The sequence below is a fragment of the Orycteropus afer genome, unplaced genomic scaffold (genome assembly GCF_000298275.1).
Source record: "Orycteropus afer afer isolate SDZICR_OR568_19922 unplaced genomic scaffold, OryAfe1.0 scaffold00067, whole genome shotgun sequence".
Lineage (NCBI taxonomy): Eukaryota > Metazoa > Chordata > Mammalia > Tubulidentata > Orycteropodidae > Orycteropus > Orycteropus afer.
In genome coordinates, this window is record NW_006921654.1 from 8,888,996 (window position 1) to 8,911,776 (window position 22,781).

The 22,781-nt window shown below is 48.2% G+C and overlaps 2 protein-coding genes across 2 annotated transcripts in view; one reads left to right on the forward strand and one right to left on the reverse strand.

Annotated features, from left to right (window-relative positions):
• PMFBP1 (polyamine modulated factor 1 binding protein 1) overlaps positions 1–3,053 on the forward strand; it is a 47,471-nt gene extending 44,418 nt beyond the window's left edge. The window contains exons 18-19 of the mRNA XM_007940408.1: positions 275–516; positions 2,839–3,053. Of these exons, the coding sequence (XP_007938599.1) occupies positions 275–516; positions 2,839–3,053 (457 nt within the window). The remainder of the gene's footprint in view (positions 1–274; positions 517–2,838) is intronic.
• A 1,971-nt stretch (positions 3,054–5,024) lies between these two features.
• On the reverse strand, positions 5,025–21,035 carry DHX38 (DEAH-box helicase 38). Its single transcript, XM_042780862.1, has 27 exons — positions 20,713–21,035; positions 20,172–20,359; positions 18,571–18,573; positions 17,986–18,090; positions 17,314–17,461; positions 17,044–17,162; positions 16,805–16,881; positions 16,166–16,321; positions 15,454–15,615; positions 15,228–15,335; positions 14,762–14,874; positions 13,095–13,232; positions 12,088–12,274; positions 11,760–11,945; positions 11,266–11,406; positions 10,793–10,903; positions 10,584–10,700; positions 10,261–10,368; positions 9,763–9,875; positions 8,905–9,113; positions 8,647–8,801; positions 8,211–8,366; positions 7,983–8,117; positions 7,683–7,808; positions 7,132–7,227; positions 5,723–5,844; positions 5,025–5,109 (listed from the first exon to the last, which is right to left on the reverse strand). Exons 1-27 carry the CDS (start codon positions 21,033–21,035, stop codon positions 5,025–5,027), a joined length of 3,687 nt encoding a protein of 1,228 aa, XP_042636796.1.
• Between the last annotated feature and the right edge of the window lie 1,746 nt (positions 21,036–22,781).

Genomic DNA, 22,781 nt, shown 5'->3' on the forward strand with positions numbered 1-22,781 from the left:
GGTTTGGGACCCACTCTACTCTAGTAGGGCCTCATGTTAATTGATAACATCTTCAAAGACCCTGTTTCCAAAGAAAGTCCTATTCATAGGTTTGAGGATTTAGGACTTCAACATCTTTTTGGGTGGCAACATTCAACCCACAGCAGGGCCTCAGCTCTGATGAGTTAGGTACCCAAGATCCTCTTTCTGTGACACCTTTATGTGTCTTTCCAGCAGGGAACCAAGCAGACCCAGCAGATCAAACACCCACCTGCCCTTCCCTCTCTTCCCACAGCCACCTCCACAATGTGATGGAGCATCTGCAGCAGGAAAACAAGAAGCTGAAGAGCGAGATGGAGGAGAAGAAGCTGAATGCAGGGCAACCAAAATTACACAGCAAACCCCCAGGCTTCCTAAGCAAAATGGAGCCCTTACAAAGGGAGAGAAAAATGTGCGGGGCAATGGGCTGGAGGGGGATGCCCCAGGAGTTGGGCCAAAGAATGGACAGCAAGTTGGTGGGGATGCCCCACTACTCAGGTAGGTCCCCCACTTGTCTTTTTCTACTGTCACGTCTCCCCATGTGTCCCATATGTCAAAAAATAACAAGAACATATTATTTTTAAAAAGATCACTGGATCGAGAATTCAAATAGGGACAAGCAGGTCTTGCATGACCTTGAGACATGGGCTTAGCTCTTCAAAGATAATGGCTTCCTCATATGTTGTAGCGTGAGGAGGTGGATTAAGATACATTCTGATCTCAGAACCTTGGATGATAGTCAAGTGCCTCACACCTGAGACCTACCCCCAGCCCCAGCCCCTTTTGGGGAGTATGAGGTCAAGAGAGCAGAATAGACTCCTTCTGGTTATGTGTTCTGGGAAGCCCACGAGAGCACCTTGGTTCCCTACAGCTGAGGTGCACAGCCACCTTTCCTGCCATCTGTAAAGTCCATATTACCCCAGAGGGAAGAAGTCACCCCACAACAGAGCTGCCTGGCCATGAGGCCAGTCCTTCAAGAATCACCATTCACTGCCCCTCAAAACTGTCATTTCCTCCCTGTTCCCTCAGGTTCCTCGTTTTGCTAGAACCAGTGCCTTGCCCTGAGCGTCATTTCCACGCATGTTTTTCCAGAGGACAAGCGAGTTCCCATCTCTCTTTCTTAACCTGGATCAGCTCTTACAAGAATATATCAGGGTCCCAGCCTACTTTGCAAACTGCTAACATTTTACTGAGATTTGTCCACTTCCTGCAGTGGAGTGAGCCCTGGAACCATACCACCACCTCTAGGCCCAAACTAAAATAAAGACATGAGCATAGCAGTCTCAGTGAGCTCCTGGTGCCTTGCAGACATCTCTGCCCCTCAAGTGCTCAGCAACATGCTCATCCCCATCTTCTCTGGATTCTAAAACATACGAGTCCTCTTCACTTCCATAGGCAACTCTAACCATCTATGTATCTGGATTTGTCTTTAAACCAACAAGAGATAAATAGCTCCCTAATTTCCATCTCTGGATTCCTTAAATTATAAAAATCTCAAGAAGGAAAGTAATCCTTAGACCCAAACGAAAGGAAAACAATTAAGTGATGCATTTTCCAAATGAACCGATGGCGAGATAGCCACCTGCTTTCTCCCTGGCCACCATATTCCATTCCTCCTTTTAACAACTTTTTCCCCAGCCAGCTCAGTACGAGTAAAATTCCATTATAACAAACTCCAAGGACAGCTAAACTATTTTATTGCAGTAGGATTTTGTTAAACTGAGTACATGTCTAGAATTTATATGGCTATAGGAAATTGAGAAAAATAGCTACTAGGGTCAAAGAAAGAAGGAGTCTGCATTTCTGGGGAGATAAAAGGGAGGGGAGGGAAAAACACCACTGGTTGTCAATGGTCCTTAAATATTCTTGCCTCCTCTCCCTGGCCAAATAAAAACTAAAAAAATTCACTGCTAATAGTGGCATGTTACATGGATGCCCCTGCCAGGGCTCAAGAAGGGCCAAGGCTCCAGAAGTGTGGTGTAAGGAGGGAGGCCCAGGCTTTCTAGGCATTTCCTTGGATGGTTGTTGTCTGCTTCTGCATTTTGGACTACGTGCCCACCCCCCTTGGTTTAGAAAAAGGGGAGATGTTCCAAAGGAAACAGAGACTTAAGAATATGATTCTAATGAAACTGCTTCCTAGTTCTAGTTAGTGGCTCATTTAGTCAAACAAACGTTCTACTTGTATAATATACTAAGAAGGGATTTTGTCTCTGTAATTAATTTATAAAAAGGTTTCATAATGTTGGTCCAAGTGGCACTATCTGGACACTTTGGATGCTGTGCATTTCTACAAAGTTGTCTTGCAAATTTTTACAAAGTTGTCCTGTGGGGGGAGGACATCAGAGCAAAGCAGGTCATGAGTTCCGGGACAGCAGAGGAGCAGCAAAGCCAGAGAAACATCCAGCCGACAGCCAGCACTCTAGCTCGGAGGACCAGGAGGACAGGCATGGAAGCGGAGTGCTGCCTGCCGACAGTTCTCTAAGGAACAGCCAAAGAAGAGAGTTCCCCAAAAAGCAGTTTGAACAGCTTATATTGAAAAGAAATGGCTATGAGACAGGACTTAGCCAAATGCTTCAACCACCCAGTGGGAGGATGTCACTCAGATTCTGTGAACTGGTGCCAGCAGAATCCTTTCTGTGGCCGATCTTACAAACCCAGACTGTAATTCTCCTTCCCGAGTTCAAGGAACCCAGTGTAAACCCAGCCTTCCCCAGCCTCCCTCACTAACGCTCCCTGTTCCTCCCTCCCTGGAAAGGGGGCAGCTCCCTCAACCATCATTTTGCCACATGGGAACCTGCCTTTTCAGCCTTCTTTCCTCAGCCCAAACTGAAGAGGAAGCTTCCTGCTGTGACAAGGGCCTGTCCAGCAAGCTTGGGAGTCCCCCGAATGAGCCCCCTCTTTCTCAACTTCAGACCTTTGACTGCGGACACTTCCTGTGCCTACACTATCCTGTTCCCATCACTCAGGCACTAAAGGGTGAATGCAAGGGACTGGACAGCACACCTCCAAGCCCCACAGAGGGTCACCTCCCATAGCCTGCCTCGGACAACACTCAGTTTCTTCACACCAGGAAGTCTGAAAGCATCAAACCAGACTGCTGAGTCTACTTTGGAGGCCCAGGGTCTAGTGAAAATCCGCAGGAACTGTTCTCACAGAAATGCTCTTACATCTCTCGAAAAAGAACTGGTTGTCATCTGAGGAAGAAACAAGGAGATTCAGAGTACTGGAGCTGGCAGGAATTGAAGGATGATCTAAATGGAAAGGGGCTGTAATGGAAGCACAGGTCCAGGTAGAATCTTAGGCAGACCTCCCAGTACTGGAACTTTCTGGAAGAGCCACTGGACTGGGTGAGTCTCCTCCCTCATTCTGCAGCACCTGTAGGCCAAAAGCGTCCCTCACCAGGTGACCCTAGCTTTTAAATCAGAAGGCTGGACTGGACCATAACCTCTCTGGCCTCATTTTTCTTATCTAAGGGACTTGAAGGTGGGTTTATGACCAAGGGCACAATTTGTTAGTAAGAAAGCCATTAACTGGAACCTCAGTCTTTTTCCTATTCTGTTGCATCCCAAGGCTGAGTATGCAAGCAGCTCACATACCCAGCCACCTCCTCCCTGACAAGTAGGTAGACGTGTTCTCCTCACCCTTCAGCTTTGTGCCAAGATTAGGCTTCCCAGCCAGGCAGCTGAAAGACCTCTCCAGAGCTCTGAGAAGCCTGCTTTCACCTGTATTCCCCCCAATAAAGGAAGTTCCAGGAATGGAAGTAGAGGTGGTAGCTGATGCTGGCAAACCCATCCACAAGACTGGCTTATGTTTTGCCTTACGCTGAGTTGTAACAGATGGAAATTCTAATTCCAGGAACAGTGAAAAAGGCATCAGGACCAGCAGTCAGTACAGTGAGCCAGGTGCCATGGAGCTCCCTTTGAACACTGGTCTGGTACCAAGGTGCCTCTGACCCCTAATCCTGTTGGTGACTTGTTCCCAACTAGTATACCTAGCAGATGCCCAGCTGGAGCGAATCTTGAAATAAGAATCATGGCTGGCACAAAGGGCCAAATACCCACCGCAACAGACATAAAAAGAATGCTTAACAAGAGAAAGGACGAGTGATTCCAGAATAAGGGCTCATCTTTTACATGAAAATCAGTAAGTAACACTTCACACTACTTTTTAGTCGATATACAGCCATTATACCTGCAGAGAATAGCAAGTTCTACCATTCTAAACTAACAGAGCGAGCCTCTTTAAAGCAGCCAGCCCAACCTGGGGAGGCCTGAAGGCACTCCTGCTCACCTCCCCCCACCGCCTGGCCCTCAGGGCCAGCCCCACCACCAGCCACCAACCTTGAGAGACAGCTGGGCACCCTCAGCTTGGCCTCCCCAGTCCTTGGTGCCCCAAGCCACTCTTAGATCTCCTTTCCTGTCACCTGTGTCCCAACCTCCCATCCATATTGGATGGGGACCGGAGGGTAGGACTAGGGTCCAGGAAGATCCATCAAAGGAAAGTCAGTCTGGGGTCCTACCTGCTCTCCTTACATGACTCTCGCCATGAGGGCAAAGAAACAGTCAGGTGTGCAGGAACATTTTACAAACAATAAATTTATCTCCAAATGCTGGATTATAACCAAATTATAATTCCCTCTTAGGTCTACTTTGCTACTTTACACGAGGATTAAAAAAGACATGGTCACAACAGTCACTTAGACACAAGCATCCCAGAGGCGGCTTACTTGAAGACGATGAGTCTGGCCACCTCTCGATCTGGCAGCACCTCAGCTGCTCTGCTGGGCCAAACAGCAGCCTCAGCCCCTTCCGAGAGCCTGCACTGAGGAACTCCTCCTTCCTTGGTAGCAGAGCCTGGCATCAGCAGGAACTTCCCCCAAGGGCCATAAGCAGATGTATGCAGATGAAAGTATACAAATGAGGGGCCTGTGTCCGGAGGCTTGGGACATCCAGCCGGAGGGCTCAGGACAGTATCTGGTCCCCTTCCCCGCCCAGGCACAGCTCAGCTCACAGCCCAAAGCGGGCTGGGGTGCGGCGAGGCGTCATGGGTTCCCCTTGTTCTTTCCGACCTGGAGTATAGATCTTTGTAGACCTGGAGACATAGGAAAAGAGGTTAGGAGACCTTGCTCCTTACTCCAACCCAGGACACAGGGTAGGATTAATGGTCTGAGCCTTGCTGATTCCAACTGGTGTGTAAAGAAGCTGTGGGGCTGAAGGCTCTTATCCCCCAACACATTTCCACTTGCCTTTCCTTCTCTATTTTTGATTAGAAACAGGAGAATAAAATAAAGGAAGCCTACCTCATTCTGATCTCCATTAAGGAATGTGGTATAAGAGATTGTTTTTTTTTTTTTAACTCATCTCCTGGAGTTCAGCTATGGAGGTAGCCTTCTCCCACCTCTCCAGGCTGCCACTCCAGCACCACACAGACACACAGGCCCAAAGCTCTTTTCTCTTTGGTTTCCAAACTCTTAGCCTGTCAGTAAAGCTAACCTGCTCTGTATCCAAGCCCCCCCTCAGGTACTGATCACACATGACAGATAGTAACTGGGCTTGCAGATGTACACCTGCCCCCATAAGGCACGTATGCCTCCACACAGCACCATCCACACACAGTCAACTTCCATTACCCATTTACACATTTAGCTTCTCTTATCCTTCTTCTCTGCATCCAGACCTCTAAACACATACTCCACCGGGCTCACCTGACACTGCCCAGGGGGCTGCGCTTTTCCTGCTCCTGTCGCCGGGCTCGCAGCTGCTCCTCAGCCAGTGCCATCTCCTCCTCCATGGCGGAGGCTTCCTCTTTGGCCCGACGGCGGTTCTCCTAGAGAGAGGAAGCGGGCATTGGCTGAACTACTTCAGTGAAGCGGCCTGACTACACCCATCTCTCTGCTGCAAACCAGGCACTGTATGGAGCAGGCCAGCTCTCGGAAGCAGGGGCCATGATCTGTTGTCTCAACACCAAGGCCACCTTTGCTTTTGAGGCCAAAGCCTGCTGTTTTCATTGATTCAAAGTGGAAATTGGAAAACTGAGACCTGACCCAGCGCTTACAATTTTTTTATCAAGTTCACAACTATGCCAGAAACTACAGTAAACAGGGAAGACACTACCAGCTGGCTGGAAAGGACAGACATTAAGGAAGATAGATGTGTACAGATCCAATGTAAGGAGGACTATGCTGTGAAAGGGAGAAACAAAATCCAGCAACACGGTGAAAACCTGCTGCCAACGAGGCAATTCCAACTCACAGTGACCCTGTAGGACAGAACAAACCTGCCCCATAGGGTTTCCTAGGCTGGAAACAGACTGCCACCATCTTTCTCCCACAGAGTGGCTTGTGGGTTCAAACTGCTGACCATTCAGTTAGCAGCTGAGCACTTAACTACAGTACCACTGAGGTAATGGTCATCAGTGGATACTGAATCATTAAGTAGAAGGAATAGATAGAGAATTGAAGAAAGAAGTATCAGGCTGATGGCAATCTTAGCACCATTACAAGTGGGATGACGAGTCCTTCCGTGCCTCCTTGTGGGATCTAAAGGAAGTACACAGCACCACATCTATGCACCCTTCCTAAAATACCTGCCCCTAGTGCAATCAAGCCTTTAGTGAAAATGCCAAGTTAGGTGCACATATTAAAAACCACCATAAGGAAGGAATCAGCCAGAATAGCCGATTTTGGCCAGATACAAAATAAAGAACAGTCCATGGAACAAGTGGCCTGATTTCTTCGATAAATTAATGTCATTTAAGGCAAAGCAGGGAAAGAGACTGTTTAGAACAAAGGACTTCAAACACCTAGTAATCAAATGCAGTGTTTCAATCCTAATTCAAGCAAACCAATCCTACAAGTTGTCTTTGAGATAACTAGGGACCCTGAAAGAACTGGAAATGAAGATTATATTAACAAATTTGTTAGGGATGATAATAGCATGGAGGTTACACTTACAGGTAAAAAAAAAAAAAAAAACAACTAGTAACAAAAACATACTTAAGTATTTACAGACAAATGACAAAACCTCTGAGACATGAACACATTCCAGAAGAATAAATGAGGTATGTGGATGGGCTTAGGGGGAGAAAGTGAAAAGAGACTGGCAGACTCCTCACCTGCCGTGACTTTCCTGCCTGCTTCACACTGTAGAACATTGGGCCCAGCTCCGCCAGCCACTCTCCATCCACAGCGGTCACACACTGCATGTACTCCTGTGGGTAGAAAGTGGCAGCAGTAGTGATCACAGAAGGGCCAATGAGTCAGGCTGTCCCTCCCCAGCGTGGTTCCACATAAGCAGCTAAGTGGGAAGGAACCCTAGCCCAGACTGTGAGTCTGGAACAGCAAGGAAAAGCCCCCAAGACAGGACTTTTAATCCCTTCTCTAAATTCTTCCATGCTTGAGAAAAATGGTCTCTAGGATCCAAGAGAAAAGGCCCAGCCTCTCAGAACACCCTCCTAATGATGGCAAAAGACGGTGCTCATCCGAGGAAGCAAGTAAAAAAACTTCCCCAATCTCCAACTGAAAACCAACCTCAAACTCCCCTTAGAGCAACACATGCAACCTCAAGTCTCCCCAGCTAAAAGCTCAGACCAGAGACAGTGAAGGGTTACAAGAGACTGGCCCAGTTGGAGGGCCTACATTATGGCAGCAGCCTTGGGAGACTCACCTTGGTAGTCATGACCAATTCATGATACACGATGTAGTCTGGGGTGTAGCCCATTCCAAAGAGGGAGCTGGTAGGATGCAAGTGGCAGGGCATCCCTGTCCGGATATTCACATACTCCCCAATTCCCTGGGAAAGAGACACAGCAGGTGACAGGCCAGGAAAACTCTGCCCTTTGGGCAGCTTCCCCATCCCTTAAAACTGCCCTGACATAGGCTTTGGCAGGAAACCCAGATCTGCAGAGCTTTGTGCAGGTGTCAGGCCAGGGCTGGAGCCCCAGCACCACTGGCTCCCTGTGCTCACCTTGAGCTTGGCTGCCTGATGGAAATAGGCGGCACAGATGCACTTCCTGACGATGTCCCAGTCAGTGCCACACGAGGCCAGGCTCATGCGCTGCTGCACCATGATGTCCTTGAGTTGGGCCCGCACCTCCCGGACCTAGAACAGGACACATGGGCTGCAGGGTAGCGCCCTCAGTCCCCTCACCTCCCCCAACTGTTCCACACATGCTCCTCTGGGCTACAGCCCCACCTTCCGCATGGCTTTGGCATGGATGAAATGATCGTTACACCAGATGGTGGAGTAATTATTATTCTTCCACTGCAGGTAGACATTCAGATAAGTCAAATGATCACTCTCAGGGACAGCAAACTTCTCCCGGATTTGATCACTCTCCTCCTCCCGGCCCTGGGAAGGAAAAACAAAATCTTCACACTAGGCCCAGGGAACAGCCAGACCTACTGAGTACGTCCCAAAGGTTCTCACTATCACCTAACAACATAGAACAGCCAACACATCAACATAATGTCCTAATACTAGAAGAAAACTGAACATAATTTATGATAAAATATTTATTCTAAAACGTGGGGGCTCAGGCACAACCATACCAAAACATAAAAAAAAAAAAAAAAAAAATGCCCTTGCAAATTTCCATAACATGCCTTACAATCCTAGCCACTTCTCCCACCTTGGGCCTATAGAAGATGGCAGGGACCGAGAGCATGGAGACAATGAGCAAGATCTCTGAGCTGCAGCCCATGTCACAGGACACAATGAGCATCTTGGACAGGGCCGGGTCCAGTGGGAACTCCACCATCAGCCGCCCAGTGGAGGTCAGACCACCTAGGGGAGAGGAGTAAGTCCAGGCATTCAGCAGAAAGGGGGGTGGCAGAAAACCCAAAGCCCAGGGCCCGTGAGGCCATGCCAGGCTCCAGGGCCACATCACCTGTGTTGTCCAAGGCACCGAGGATCCACAACTGGTACATGGAGTTGAGCATGTTGTCCTCCGGGGGTGGGTCCATGAAATGGAACTGCAGCAGGTCCTGTACCCCAAGGGACTTGAGCAGCAGCACCACGTTGGCCAGGTTGGTCCTCTGGATCTCGGGGACCGTGGTGGTCAGCAGCTCATTCTTATAGGCACTCTGGGTGTAGAGCCTGTGAAGGAGAAAGCCCCTGGTTCTGCTGCATCATCAGGGTGCTGCCCTGGTGAGCTTCTTACCGGGCTGGGCCGCACACCCCAGGCACACCCCAGGCACCTGCGGTGGAAGATCACAGGTGAGCAGCTGAAATTCCAGAAAGGGAGGAGCCATTCTCATTCCCCACCCAGTCTCTCACTTTTCCTTTTATTCACAACATTCAACTCTCCTGAACGCTGCCCTGCCAGTTCAGCTCTTCAGCTAGAACTTCTCATATATGTGTTTTACTTCTGGAGCCAATGAGCCTGGGGACCAGGTTTATAACTGGGTATTATGTCCTTCCTTACATTCAGAATTTTATCAGTTTCTACAGTTAATTTTCTTTTTCTTTTTCCTTCAATGAGAACAAAACAGAGAATAACTGGAAAAGTGAAAAAGAACCAATGGTGTGGGTGCTGAGATTCCTACCTAGAGGGAGGCGGGCCTGCTGGAACTACTGCTCTTCTAGTGCAGGAACTCAGTGAGGGTCTGCCCAGGGCCCAAGGCCACTCAGACCACAGAGCTCTCTGGAGTCTCAAAGTCAGCTCTAGGGCCAGGAACCCCTGCTGGGGCCCTACCCCCCCCCCCGCCCCCCACTCCCGGAAGGCAGGCTGGCACAGGGCTCCTACCTGAAACACTGACCTGGGCCCGTCCTGCCAGCTCGCCCTGACCGCTGGTTGGCATTGGCCTGGCTGATGGGGTAGATCTGCAGAGCATCCATGCCAATCCGGGGGTTGAAGACCTAAGAAGGAGCAGGCAGCAAAGAACTGATGACAGAGTTGGAAAAAGAAGGGGAGGCAGCCCTGAGGCAGAGATGTTTATGACTGCTACACATGTCAGACGAAGTGCCTCAGCAATGCAGGCCAGGCATCCCCCTGGGGCCAGGAGCCTCAAGAACCTAAACCTATAAATGCCAGCTCTGCAATCTCCACTGCTATTTAAACTGCCTGCCTTATCAAGTTATCACAAGGACTGAATGGGAAAAGTACAAAGCAAAGTCAGCACTCATAACACCACCACTTCCACGTGCTGCCATCACTCCAGGGCTGAGGCTCTAGGACTAGACTTCCCACTAGAGTTTGCACCGAGTGAAGGATTAGGGCCCTGCCTCCTGTGCATTCTCTCACCTTTAGTTTGCAGTAACCAGAGTCAATAACAAACATGATGCCATCAACAGTCAGGGACGTCTCAGCAATGTTGGTGGCAACGATACACTTCCGAACACCATCCGGGGCCTAGAGCAGAGAGACGTGCAGCAGGGGAAAGTCCCTCAGATGAGAAAAGACCCCACGGGGGCAGAGCCCACCCCCACCTGGCCCTTGCCAGAAGTGTACCATCCTTTCTGCTGCTTCCTGGGAGGTTACTTAAGAGGCAGTGTCTCCCTTGCCTTCTTTTCAGGGGTACGAGGGACAAAGGTGGGGCCCCAGGACAGTCACTCTTGCTGTCACACCTTCTGGAAGATTTTGGCCTGGAGGTCAGAAGGCAGCTGGGAGTAGATGGGCAGCACGGCCAAGGCAGGTGCGTTTTCCAGTTCCTCCAGATGTTCCACGATCTGGTCAGAGGTCACCTGAGGGCACAGAGCACAGCCATAAGAGACTAGAGCCCCAAACTGCTGGACACAGGACACACTTGTTCATCAGTCATGACCAAAGCACGCACCTCAATATCTTCCTGGCCAGGCATGAAGATAAGGATGTCCCCAGGGGCCCCGGACAGGTGCACCTGCAAAGACTGCTTCACTGCAGCCTCCACGTAATCCTCCTGTGGGGTCTGAGACACACAGGGACACCATCAAGGACACAAAGAGTGAGGGCCAGGCAGCCCAGCCACCAGTCTAGGCTAGAGCATGCTAACTTTCAGGGTGACACACCTATGCCTGAGTGTGGCCACGAGGCCCTGAAAGAATTCCCAGCGCCACCCTGAATCCTGTATTTCAGCCCAAAAAATACTGAAACAAAACCTCGCCCAGAGAACAGTCCTTTGTTCCCGAGTCCTGGGGTTGCAGGCCACCCCACCAGCCAGCCCCACCATACCCATAAAACCCTTCCCAACTCAGCACCCTGCTTGATGCCTGCAACTGGCTTCTTTCTCCTCAGAGGTCAGGACCAGTTTAAAAACGGAAGCCTCAGTACCTTGCTGAAGAGGATGTCAACAGGGAAGGTGCGACCAGGGATGTGGAAAATGGGAACGTTCCCAAAAAAGGCAGCAAATTTCTCTGCATCCATAGTAGCTGATGTGACAATGAGCTTCAGGTCTGAGCGTCGAGCTACCACCTAAAAGGAGATGACAGTCAGAGGCATCCCCAAAATTGGGACCCTGGGCTTTTTCCCTCCAGTCTCATCAGCATTACTCCAAGCAAAACAGAAACCAAAGCTGATGAACCAACACATTAGATTCACAGCAACCTGAAGACAGAGCAGATGGAGCCCAAGTCAAAGAAGAACTGTGAGTCTCTCAGCTAAGACAGCTCAACTATGAAGTCAGGTCTGAACCCAGCAACCTGGAGGCCTCAGGGCAAACCCTGGCCTCGTGTTTCACAGACTAGACCAGCCCACATCCACTAAGCACCAGCAGTGTTCTGGTCAGAGCTGCAGACACGGAGGAACTGGGGCCCCTCAGCCCTCACCTCCCGCAGCAGGCCAAACAACACATCGGTGTTGAGGGAGCGCTCATGGGCCTCATCCATGATGATGGCACTGTAGTGATCCAGGTCAGCTTCCCGCAGAGACTCACGGAGCAGGATACCATCAGTCATGTATTTGATCAAGGTGTTTTCTGAGGTGCAGTCTTCAAAACGGATGGCATAACCCACCTGGAAGGTCAGAGAGATGGTTTGAAAATAACCACCAACTTATCACCAGCACAACCCAAAACTTTAAAACAGATGACACCCTTCAACACAAATGGACAGGAGCTGTCAGGCAATAACCAAAATGGCCTTTATGTCCACTTACCTCCTCACCAAGGTTTCCACCCATCTCTTCACTGACTCTCTTGGCCACTGACATGGCAGCCACACGTCGGGGCTGGGTACAACCAATCATCCCATAGTCCGTGTAACCATCTTCATGCAAGTACTGGGTCAGCTGAGTGGTCTTCCCACTCCCTGTCTCCCCAACCACAATCACGATGCTATTATCTCTACACGGAAGAGATGCAAAGGGCTAATCAACCCAGTAGAAGCTCAAATCCAAGACTCTGAGAAGACTCTGCCACCAGCCATCCCCACATTTGGCTACCCAAATAGCATGCTTGCAATGAGTGTAGGACTCCATAGGGGAAAGAACTTCAATCTGAGATCGGAGTGAACTGTAAGTGATACCAGCTTGCTTACTTCATACAGTGTTGTGTAGAACACACAGGTTAGAGAAAAAATGATTTCCCTTCTCCACCAGATGCAACACACAAAAGAAAAAGAGCTACTGACAAATACTGGAGACAACAAAGACACCTGATTGAATACAGGTATCCCCCACTTTTTGAAAGTTTGCTTTATGCCACTTGACTTTTACTAAAGACCTACATTAGTACTTTTTGTTACTAAGCCAAAGAAATCCAGAGGATACTCCCTTTCACAAAACAAAGGTGAAAAGTGAAAGCGGCACTCAGCATTTGTTTTGCAGCAAGCCATTAAAGAGGCAGCGTGCACCCTAAGCAGAGAGACCCACGTCACCAAGCTCCTGCCCTGGGAACTGCACTGAGCATCAGGCTGCCGTAGCTCTGAATTGTGTCTGTGAACACTGCATGTCGGTGTTATTTTAGGTTTTATGTGTTACTTGTGATGATTTGGTAGGTTATTTTTTAGGTCTTGGAACAGTCAACATGTTTTTTCTCATACAAACGAATGATCAGTTTCTTTGCTTTACACCATTTTGGCTTATGAAAGGTTGCATATGAACACTCTACTTTTGGACAGGGGGAAAACCTGTACTGGACTTCCTGGGCTCAGAGGTGGAATTACCTGATAATAGTGAGTAGTTCCTGCTGCACTGCAAAGATAGGCAGGTACTGTCTCTGCTCCAGAATAGACTTTTTTTTTGCAAATTCACTGCTGGCTTCACTCTTTTTCTTCATGTGATCTGCAAACTTCTGCTCTGTCCTGAGAACACAAAGCAGCCTAAGTCCCCTGCACAACTCCTTCCTAACTGGGTGGCCACCCTTCTTCCTACACCCAGAATGACAACTACTTCCACAAGAAGCAGTATGTCTCTGAGGCACTAGAGCAGCAGGTCATCAGAGCAGCTTCTTTTCTCAGGCCTGAGGGGCAGGAACCGCTATCAGTGAATTCATCATCCCAGCACACACCACACCCCAGGGTCAAACAGAACTAAACATGGATCAATGGAGGGACAGACTGCCAAGTGGGCAAACACTATGGCCTCAAGAGTTTGACCAGAGAAGAGCTTACTAGGTTACTCGATTACTAGGTTTTTCAGTGTACAGAATACAGCCCCGGGTGATTTCAGCATGGCCCAAAAAGGGTTAAAATCACCACTGGTCTTCTGAGGAATTCCTGTCAGGGTTGCAGAGCACTCTTATTGAAGTCAGACATTCTGCCTCCTCTTGGCAGAGTCAATAAGGCTTCATTTTCCAAGAATTAGGAGGACAGTCCCACTTAACAGTTAACCTACTGAAAGCACTCAAATATCTGATGCATGTCCATGTCCCAAGACTGCACAGCAAAAAGATGTCAGTTCAGTGCTACTTGATCTATGCAGTCTTTCAAACTAGCCTTCCTCAAAGAGGCCTCCCTCTGTCATATCTACACCAAGCTCAGTCAAGCCTCCTGTCTCTCATTTCCCTGAGTTCCCCCAGTCACCTCACAATGCACACCTAAGGGACTGAATTAACTAGAGCTGACAAGTTTGATCAATATTACCAACTTCTCACTGGGGGACATTTCCCACAGAGGTACAGGGAATCATTAACTACTGACACAGCTCAACAGGACCTCAGAGTGTTCACAGAATGAGACTCACAAGGGACATTTGGGCCCAACCACCTGCCCAATGCAGGAGTCCAATAAGCAGTTATCCAACATCTGCTTTAATGCCTCTGTGAACAAGGCAATCACTACCTGGTAACACAACCCTTTGTATTTTTGAACCTCTGTTCAAAATAGTTGTTCTTATATTGAACTGAAGTCTAAGACAACAAAACCCAGGCTCCTCCACTGAACATGTGAAAGGCAGCTGAGCAGAGTGGCTAAGAGCATGGCTGACGCTAGGCTGCGGGGGCAATCCTAACCCTGCCATTTACCACCGGGTGAGCTCAAACAAGTTACTTTACCTCCCGGGTCCTTGGACTTCTTATATGAAAAACAGGGATAGCACTCACCTCACAGAACGGTTGTGAAAACTCAGTGAGTGACTATGTGAGGGGTGTTTAACGCTGCCTGGCACAGAGGAAATGCTCTTTTGCTAGTGGCTGGGGTGCTAGTAAGAATCATATCTAGTAAAAGTTGAAGATAGTAAAGAGAGAGGCCTAAAGGGATAGAATTTTTGCCTTAAATTCACAGTGTGTTATCACCTTCTCGCTCACAAGCCATAAGTTCTCTGAGTTCCACTGCCATTGCCCTGGAGAGCCCCCAGGTTTCTGGGGAAGCCACTGGAGGCCAAGGCAGCCTACCTGTAATCCACCTTGCCATCTTCTGTCAGAGCTTTATCTGGTTCTTCCTCTTTTTTGACGCCCATTATGTCTCCCAGTTTGGTCCCAGCCAGTTCCCAATGTTTGTGCTGAGCCTGCAAAAGACAAATAAAGCAAATCGGCTCCATCCTGTAGCCCTACTGTGGGCAGAAGAAAAGCAGCCTGCTTGACAAAAGGTCCATTTAGCAGGTGGCATATTCCCACAGGGCAACAGTGGGACCAAGCCATGCGTTCCAGCTCTAGAGCCTCAATTCCCAAAACATCATGCCCTGTGGTTGTTTTAACTTGGCCTGGTGGAGGAACACAATGCCCTGCCCCCTAGGGCTGACCTTTGCTCTGAGTGTCCTCTCACTTCCAACAGGAATCCGAACTATGAGGGCTAATAAGGCTTTTCTTACAAAAGAGGAAAAAACACAGACTTCTCAGCTCCAGGTGACAAGAAACCCACCTTTTTGCGTTCCTTTTGCTCTCTGTGCTTCCGTACTGTCTGACTGCCTTTTCGAGCAATAATGGCCAAGTCAGAAGTGGCATCCTTGACTGGGATGACAGGTTCTGGCTACAAGAGGTTGACAGAAAAGAAATCACCCACTGATCATTAAAATCAACAAGAGAGTCCCTCCCTCCTCCTTTTTAAGTGTTCCTCTCTCCTCCTCTCTACCACAGAGGAACCTCACCTGCTTGGTGAAGACAATGCGCCCATCCAGGAAGGGAGGCACCAGATTATGCACCATGAGATGCACCTTGGCTGCGCTGTCTTCTTCAAAGTCTTCATCCACCTCCAGCCGATGGACCACACCACTGGTGAGCATTCGGTTGGTCTCCCAGCGCTCGTTATCCTGTGAGGGCACAATGGGAAGTCAACTCAGACTACAGCTGGAAGGTCATCCAGAAAGGTAACTGAGCAAGTCCACCCATCAAGTCTTGACTAGAGGGCCATGGGTAGCAACAAAGATGTCACAGGTCTTTCAACTCTATAGCTACTTAAAGAGTAGCTGATCCCAAATTACCTTCAGTAATTGATTCCAAGAAGCAGCACCTTACCCAAAGTCAGAACCACCATATGGAGACAGTCCCTGGCTCCACTTATCAGTCCTGACCACTAAGACACAAAGCTCAGAGGTCACAGAGCCAGGGCCCACTGTATCAGTGAGTGGGCAGACGATGGCACCCATCCACAGCACCTCTCAAGAAGTACTGTGAAGCAGAGAAGTCATGTTCTGGAGTTTCTGTGCCCAGCTCTCCTCTATTCCAGATGTTTATCTACAGCTGTTCGCTGGGCAGTGGGAAGATGAACTATGGTGTCATCACCTGGACATGACCCACTGCCTATGCTACATGCACCAACTCTGGTTCTGAATCCACTCCAACTACTGCAGGAGACTTTACCTCATTGATCTGTCTCCGCTGAGCCGAAATGCGCTTCTGCTTCTGTTTATGCAGATGTTGTTCCCGCCTCCTCACGTAGTCCTCAGAAGAGTAGGCCAGGGGATTGTGGAACTCATCATATCCCTCATCCATCATGTACCAATCCCGGTCAGCTTGCTGCAGGACATGAAACAAAGTGATGGAAACAAGGAGCAGGTCAAGTTCGTGTGTAAGACATGGCCAGGAGGGGAGGAGATGTGTGGTAAGGAGTCACTAATGTCATGGAGTGACCCTCATTAGGGAACAGGAGAGAGGCCACCCTACCCTGTGTTCCAACGTGAGTCACTGGGCATAAGGACAACTATAGAGGTGCAGCCCATCATGACAAACTTCTTAGACTAACCACAAAGTGGCATCAACACCTAACAGGAAAAGTTAGGTCTGACCTACAGCATTAAGTGAGAAGATTCCCTGGGGAAGGGGTGCCTCTGGAAAGAGATCCCAGGGCCTCGAGACTGAACAACTCAGCTAGTATTAACAACTTCATCAAAGTCCAGAACCACCAAAGGGTCACGCATGGCTCATGCGCTAATTCCCCTTCCTGCCCCCCTGCCCACACACACACCTCTCATTCAGTCCCCAAAGACGTTAAGCTTTTACCCTCTGGCCATCCTCCCACTGCTGCCGTTCTTCTTCTGTGTCAAATGAAATTCCTTCCTCACCATCCTCACGCCTTCCTAAAAGAGAACACATAGCAGGTCAGTCCCCATGAGCCCAGCTGATGCCCGGTGGCTGTGATCAGACCTTCCAAGCCACAAAGCCCCAGCAGTGCACCTTCAGCTCAGCTTCATCAGGATCAGACGTCCTGCTCCCTGCCTCCTCCTCCCACTGTGAGTTACCTCGGCCCCTGGAAAGACGTGGGGTGGCCCCCAGGTGTCTTCTATCATCCGCCCACTCGTTGTATTTGTAGGATGGGGTTGGCAGAGGCGTGTCATCTGCGTACTTACTCCTCACAGACCTGGGAAATGGCAGCATTAGTGAACTATCACTAAGCTGAGACCTTCTTCCCAGCTGCCAACTACTCCCTCCCAGATCCCTCCGCTTCATCACACCCACCCTTTGCCACCCACCCAGAGAGACATGGCCAGGAGATCTGCCCAGGACACCACCTATCTCGATCTCTAGTGGAAGGCCGATGGCTCCTCTCTGAGTCCCGATAGGAAGGCGACGGGGAGGGTGATTCCCACTGTGAACGCCTTGAGGTGCCATAGCCACTGTCTTCTTCCTCCCACGTGGACCTTGAAGGAGTGGCAGCATCTGGGGCCACACAAGACACACTCACTGGAAACAGCTCATTTACCCAAGAAGTGGCACTACGACAATCAGCCCAAAGTCAATTCCCCAAATTTATTTCTTCTGCTACTTATAAGCCTTGTACTCCTTTCTAATAAATAGGATGGTTTGGACAGTTTTAAAGACTTCTGATTTTAATAGACCAGTTTTCATTTTGTTCCTAACCATGTTTTAAGGAATATTTACCTTGTTTCTGCAAATAAATCCCTTTTGGATACAAAGAATTTTTTTAATAAGTCCTCTTCCTGCCCCTAATCCCCCCTTTAGTAGAAAATTGCCTGTTCAGCAAATAGGACTATCTCTTGAAAGGAAATACATCCATCTCTAGAGACTCAGGGTTATAGCAGCCCCAACTCTGAACCAAGTTATTCCAAGAGGAATGGCAGAATCACTGCCCACAGTGAACCCACTGAAAACAGGAGCCACTCATTCTACCTTTTATACACCTGAAGTTCCACAACCCACCACCAGGAAATAGCAAATTCTACCTTTGGGTCGGTGTCGGGGGCTCTCTGGTTCATTTCTTCTGCTGCTGCGCTCTGACCCTCCATCTCGCTCTGACCTGCTGCTGTGCCGACTTCTATCCCGCTCATCTACGGAGAGCCACGTGCAATGCTTAGGAAATGTGTGTCCTGCCCATCTTAAACCTCAAGAAAGGACAGGCCTGCTACCACTCACTCACAGGTACAATCTGCACTGCTATTATGCCATCCATGGTTCCTGAAACTCACATTTCCCATTCTTTAAAGGGAGAAACAGTTACTGGCTAGAAAGTTTCAAACTCACAGTAAGTTATTTTCTTGGAATAATTCAAAAAAAAAATGGTAGTTATAAGTCTACAGTAGTTAATAGTTATTTAAGAGGTACAAGGCTATGAGCTACAAAAGCTGAATTAGTTCAAGGGACCAGTGGACCATGTAAACTTTAGCCTACATGACCCTAAGACCAGAAGAACTAGATAGTGCCAGGCTACCACTGTCAACCACTCTGGAAGGGATCAGTGTAGGAGATCCTGGATAAAGTGGGAGAAAAATGTGGAACAAAACTCAAAATCATTAAAACACCAGGCTTACCAGCTACCCAGAGCGACCGAGTAGTTGATCCTGCGGGCTTGGGACCATAGTCGCAGGGGACATCAAGCTCAATTGGCATAACATACTATACAAAACATTGTTCCACCTACTACTTTGGCGAGTAGCGACTGGGATCTTAAAAGCTAGCAAGCTGCCATCTAGATGCAACAATGGGTCTCTCCTCGTCAAGAAGAAGATGATCAAAATTAATGGAAACAATCAGTCCTAGCGACTGGTACACCATCCGATCTGCAACCTATACAACTATGAGACCAGAAGAACTAGATGGTGCCCGGCTACCACTGTCATCCACTTGGAAAGGATGTAGGAGATCCTGCATAGAGAGGGAGAACAATGTGGAACAAAACTCAAAATCATTTGGAGGCAAAAAAAAAAAGAAGGTGGGGACCAGGTTTGCTGGTCCAATAGAGCCTGGTGGAACCACTGAGACTATGGCCCCTAGCTGCCCTGAAGGTCTGGAACTGAAGCCACACCTGTGGTTTCCAGCCAAACAAAGTACAGGCATGTGAATTAAACATTTACCTCAAATAGACACATGCCCTGGAGAGAACAATCATGGGAGAAGGAAGGGCAGCTTATGCACAGGGAGACAGCTCAGGGGGCAGAAGAGTATGAAGGGATGGACACTGGGAAGAGGTAACTATGGGGAGGAAGTGGGAGGGGAGCTGTGGCATTGTAAATTTTGGTCAACGACATGAGACAAAGTATATTATGTGAACTGCTGTATGAAAAGTGAATTTACTCTGTAAATCTTCACCCAAATCAAAATAAAATTTAAAACAAAAAACACCAGGCTTACTGGTATCACAGAGACTGGTGAAACCCTCGAGACAATGCCCCTAGTCACTCTTCAGGCCTGGAACTGAACTCACTCCCATAGCTTCTCGTCAAACAATGCACAAGCGTATAAGGTGAACATTTATACCAGGTAGGTACACTCCTTAGACCAGTCAACAAGGGAAGATCAGAAGGTCAGTGTTTGCACAGGGAGATAGCCCAGAGGGCAGGAATGCATAGGAAAGAAGGACAAAGGGAAAAGGCAACCACAGAGAGGAAGTGGGAAGAGAGCTGTTACGTTATAGGGATTGCAGTCAATGTCATGAAACAAAATGTGTATGAACTGTTGTATGGAAAATGAATTTTCACTGTAAACTTTCACCCAAATCACAAAAAAAATTTTAAAAAAAGACAAACTCAATATTGAGCAAAGCCAGCACTGGATTTTATGTCTAGCTTTGCTCCAGAGCACTGTCCTTTTTCTATCACCAATAATATTACAAACTCTGTGTTTGTTATCAAAATCGATTCCAATACACGGTGACCACGTGTTTCAGAACAGCCCTGCACTCCACGTGGCTTTTCGGCTATGATCTTTCAGAAGGGAGTCCCAGGCCTTTCTTCTCTGGTACCTCTGGGTGGAGTCGAACCACTAATCTTTTAGTTAGTGGCCACCCAGGGACTCCTACCTTGCAAAAAGGGCTCTCTAATTAATAGACATTAAGAAAGCTCCTGCAACAGGAAAAGGCCAATACATTAATTTGAATGTTTAATAGGCAGTAAGAACTATACCAGACAGTTACCTCTATCTCTCTTGCGATCATAGTCTCGATCCCGTGATTTCTCTTTCTTCCGATCTTTTTCTTCTTTGGATGAGGCATAGACACCATGCTCCCGGCGTTCTCGTTCTCTCTGCCGACTGCGTTCCCAAAACTCTTCACTCACACCACCAGGATGGGATGGTGTCTCTACTCGGGCAGATCGATAATGTCTGAAAGGTGAGCGTAACTGATAAAGGGCCCCTCAACAGCCAAAAACCTTGTCCCAAAAGGAGAGCTTGGCAGTGCCAAACAAGTGATCTGTCCTCTTCCACTTTATCTCCCTGGTATCACAGGCTTACCTCTAGCAACAACATAGCATTTCTGACTTCCATCATTAATTCTCTAGTCACCTTTGAGGTCTCCCCACAAATATAAAGAAATGATCAATTCCTACCTACTCTCAACTACAGAATCCTAACAATATCATAAAGCTCTAAATGGCCAACAAAAAAACGGAGAGATCAGTTATTTTCTCATCACCATTTTCATTCCCTCAAAAGCCAACCTGTCCTAAGGTCTTTACCTGTCCTTTCGGCTACTTGGGCCAGACTGATCACTGTCCTCCTCCTCCGTGTCTCTCTGGTCATCCTTGCCCTCTTCCCAGTCCTTATAGGACGAGATTCTGGACTTCTTCTTGTCCTCCCCATCATCCTTCTCCTCTCGCTCTCTCCGTTTCAGGGAGGCCAACAAGTCCAGTCCCAGCAATGAAGGGCGGGGAGCAGGGGCCTTGAAGACATGCTGCTCACTCGCCGCACTTTTGGTCTTACAAATAAGACCGCCAACCTGAGAGTCCAGATCAGTGCCTTCTAATCGATGGATTGAAGCATCCTCATTGCTGTCCTCCATCACAGGCTCTGAAATTTCTCTAGAAAGAAGGCAAACCATGTGCTACCAGATATGGGGGTGGGGGGGGTAAGACTAGGCTATGAAATATCCCAGAATACCCACTGTAATAGATATATTTAGAGGGTTAATTCTCACCTCCCCTGCAACAAGACCAGGTTATCTTTAGCTATCTCTTGCCAAGAACTTTCAATCAACTCAGTGACAATCCCAAAAGACCTTGTCATGGATTGAATCATGCTGCCCAAAAATGTGTGTCAACTTGACTGGGCCATGATTCTGATCGGCAGCTATGTAATGATGTAATCCTCTCCCATGGTATGATCTGATGTGATCAGCCAATCAGTTGTAAGAGGCTTAGGATGGGATGTAACACCTTTATTCAGGTCACAACCCTGAGCCAGTGCAAGGGTGTTTCCTTGGGGGTGTGGCCTGCATCACTTTTTAATCTTACAAGAGATGAAAGGAGAGAGAAGCAAGCAGAGAGGAGGGACTTCAGTACCATTAAGAAAGAAAAGCTGGGAGTGGAGTATGTCCTTTGGATCTGAGGACCCTGCAATGGGAACCTCCTAGACCCTGGGGAAGACTGATGACAAAGACCTTCCCCAGAGCTGACAGAGATTTGGACTCCTGGATTTGGACTTCTAGCCTTCTAAACTGTGACAATAAATTTCTGTTTGTTAAAGCCACCCACTTATGGTGTTTCTACAATAGCAGCACTAGGTAACAAAGAAAACCCCGTTTCCCAATCCTAACACACACCAGAAACAACCTCCCCTGCCTCTAGAGTCCAAGAGGGTATCATCCAAGCAAGAAAAGACTTCACTAAGGGATGGATACCAGAGCATGGTGGCATGTGTACAGGTTGTTGTTGTTGTTGTTGTTATGTGCTGTCGAGTCAGCCCTGACTCATAGCGACCCCTCCTTGGGTTTCCGAGGCAGTATCACTATGGAAGTAGGATTGCCCAACCTTCCTTCTGAGGAGTGGCTGATGGGTTTGAACCGCCAGCCATCTGGTGAGCAGTCAAGTGCCTTAGCCACTATGCTACCAGAGCTCCTTGTGTACAGGTAGGACAGTGGAAACCCTACAGATCTTAAGTCAGAAAGAGTGAGTTAGAATCCAGGTTCTTGACATTTTCTCTCTGCATGACTGCCAGCAAATAAGTTAATCTTTGTCTAGCAATAGTTTCTATGACTATAAAATGAAAAAAAAAAAAAAAAATCTCGCTTTACCTAAAATATGGAGTTATTACAAAAAAGAGAAAAGAAGAATATACGTGAAAAGCTCTCTGTAACCATAACCCATTGCCACTGAGTTGATTCCAACTCACAGTGATCCTATAGGACAGAGTAGAACTGCCCCATGGGGTTTACAAAGCTGTAAATTTTTACAATAGCAGACTGCCACATCTTTCACTCACCAAGAAGCTGGTGGTTTCAAATTGCCCTTGCCTTTTCACTTTGAAGCTGAGCACTTAACCACTATAACCGTAAAGAGTTACATAAATTGTTAAATGATGGTACCTTATTTACCATGCTCCTGTTTACTAATTGGGTCCCTCATCATTTTTTTCCCACAAGTACACTTGCTATTCTTCCACTCCATCTATCCCTTCAAAGTGTAGAGACAACAGAGTAGGGACACTGGGCTATTAGGCTGCCATCCAAGTTACTCACACTCCAGTGGCTCTTCTCAGACCAGTGTGTTTTGTAGAAAAGAATTACATTATACTAATCAAAATCTGTTTA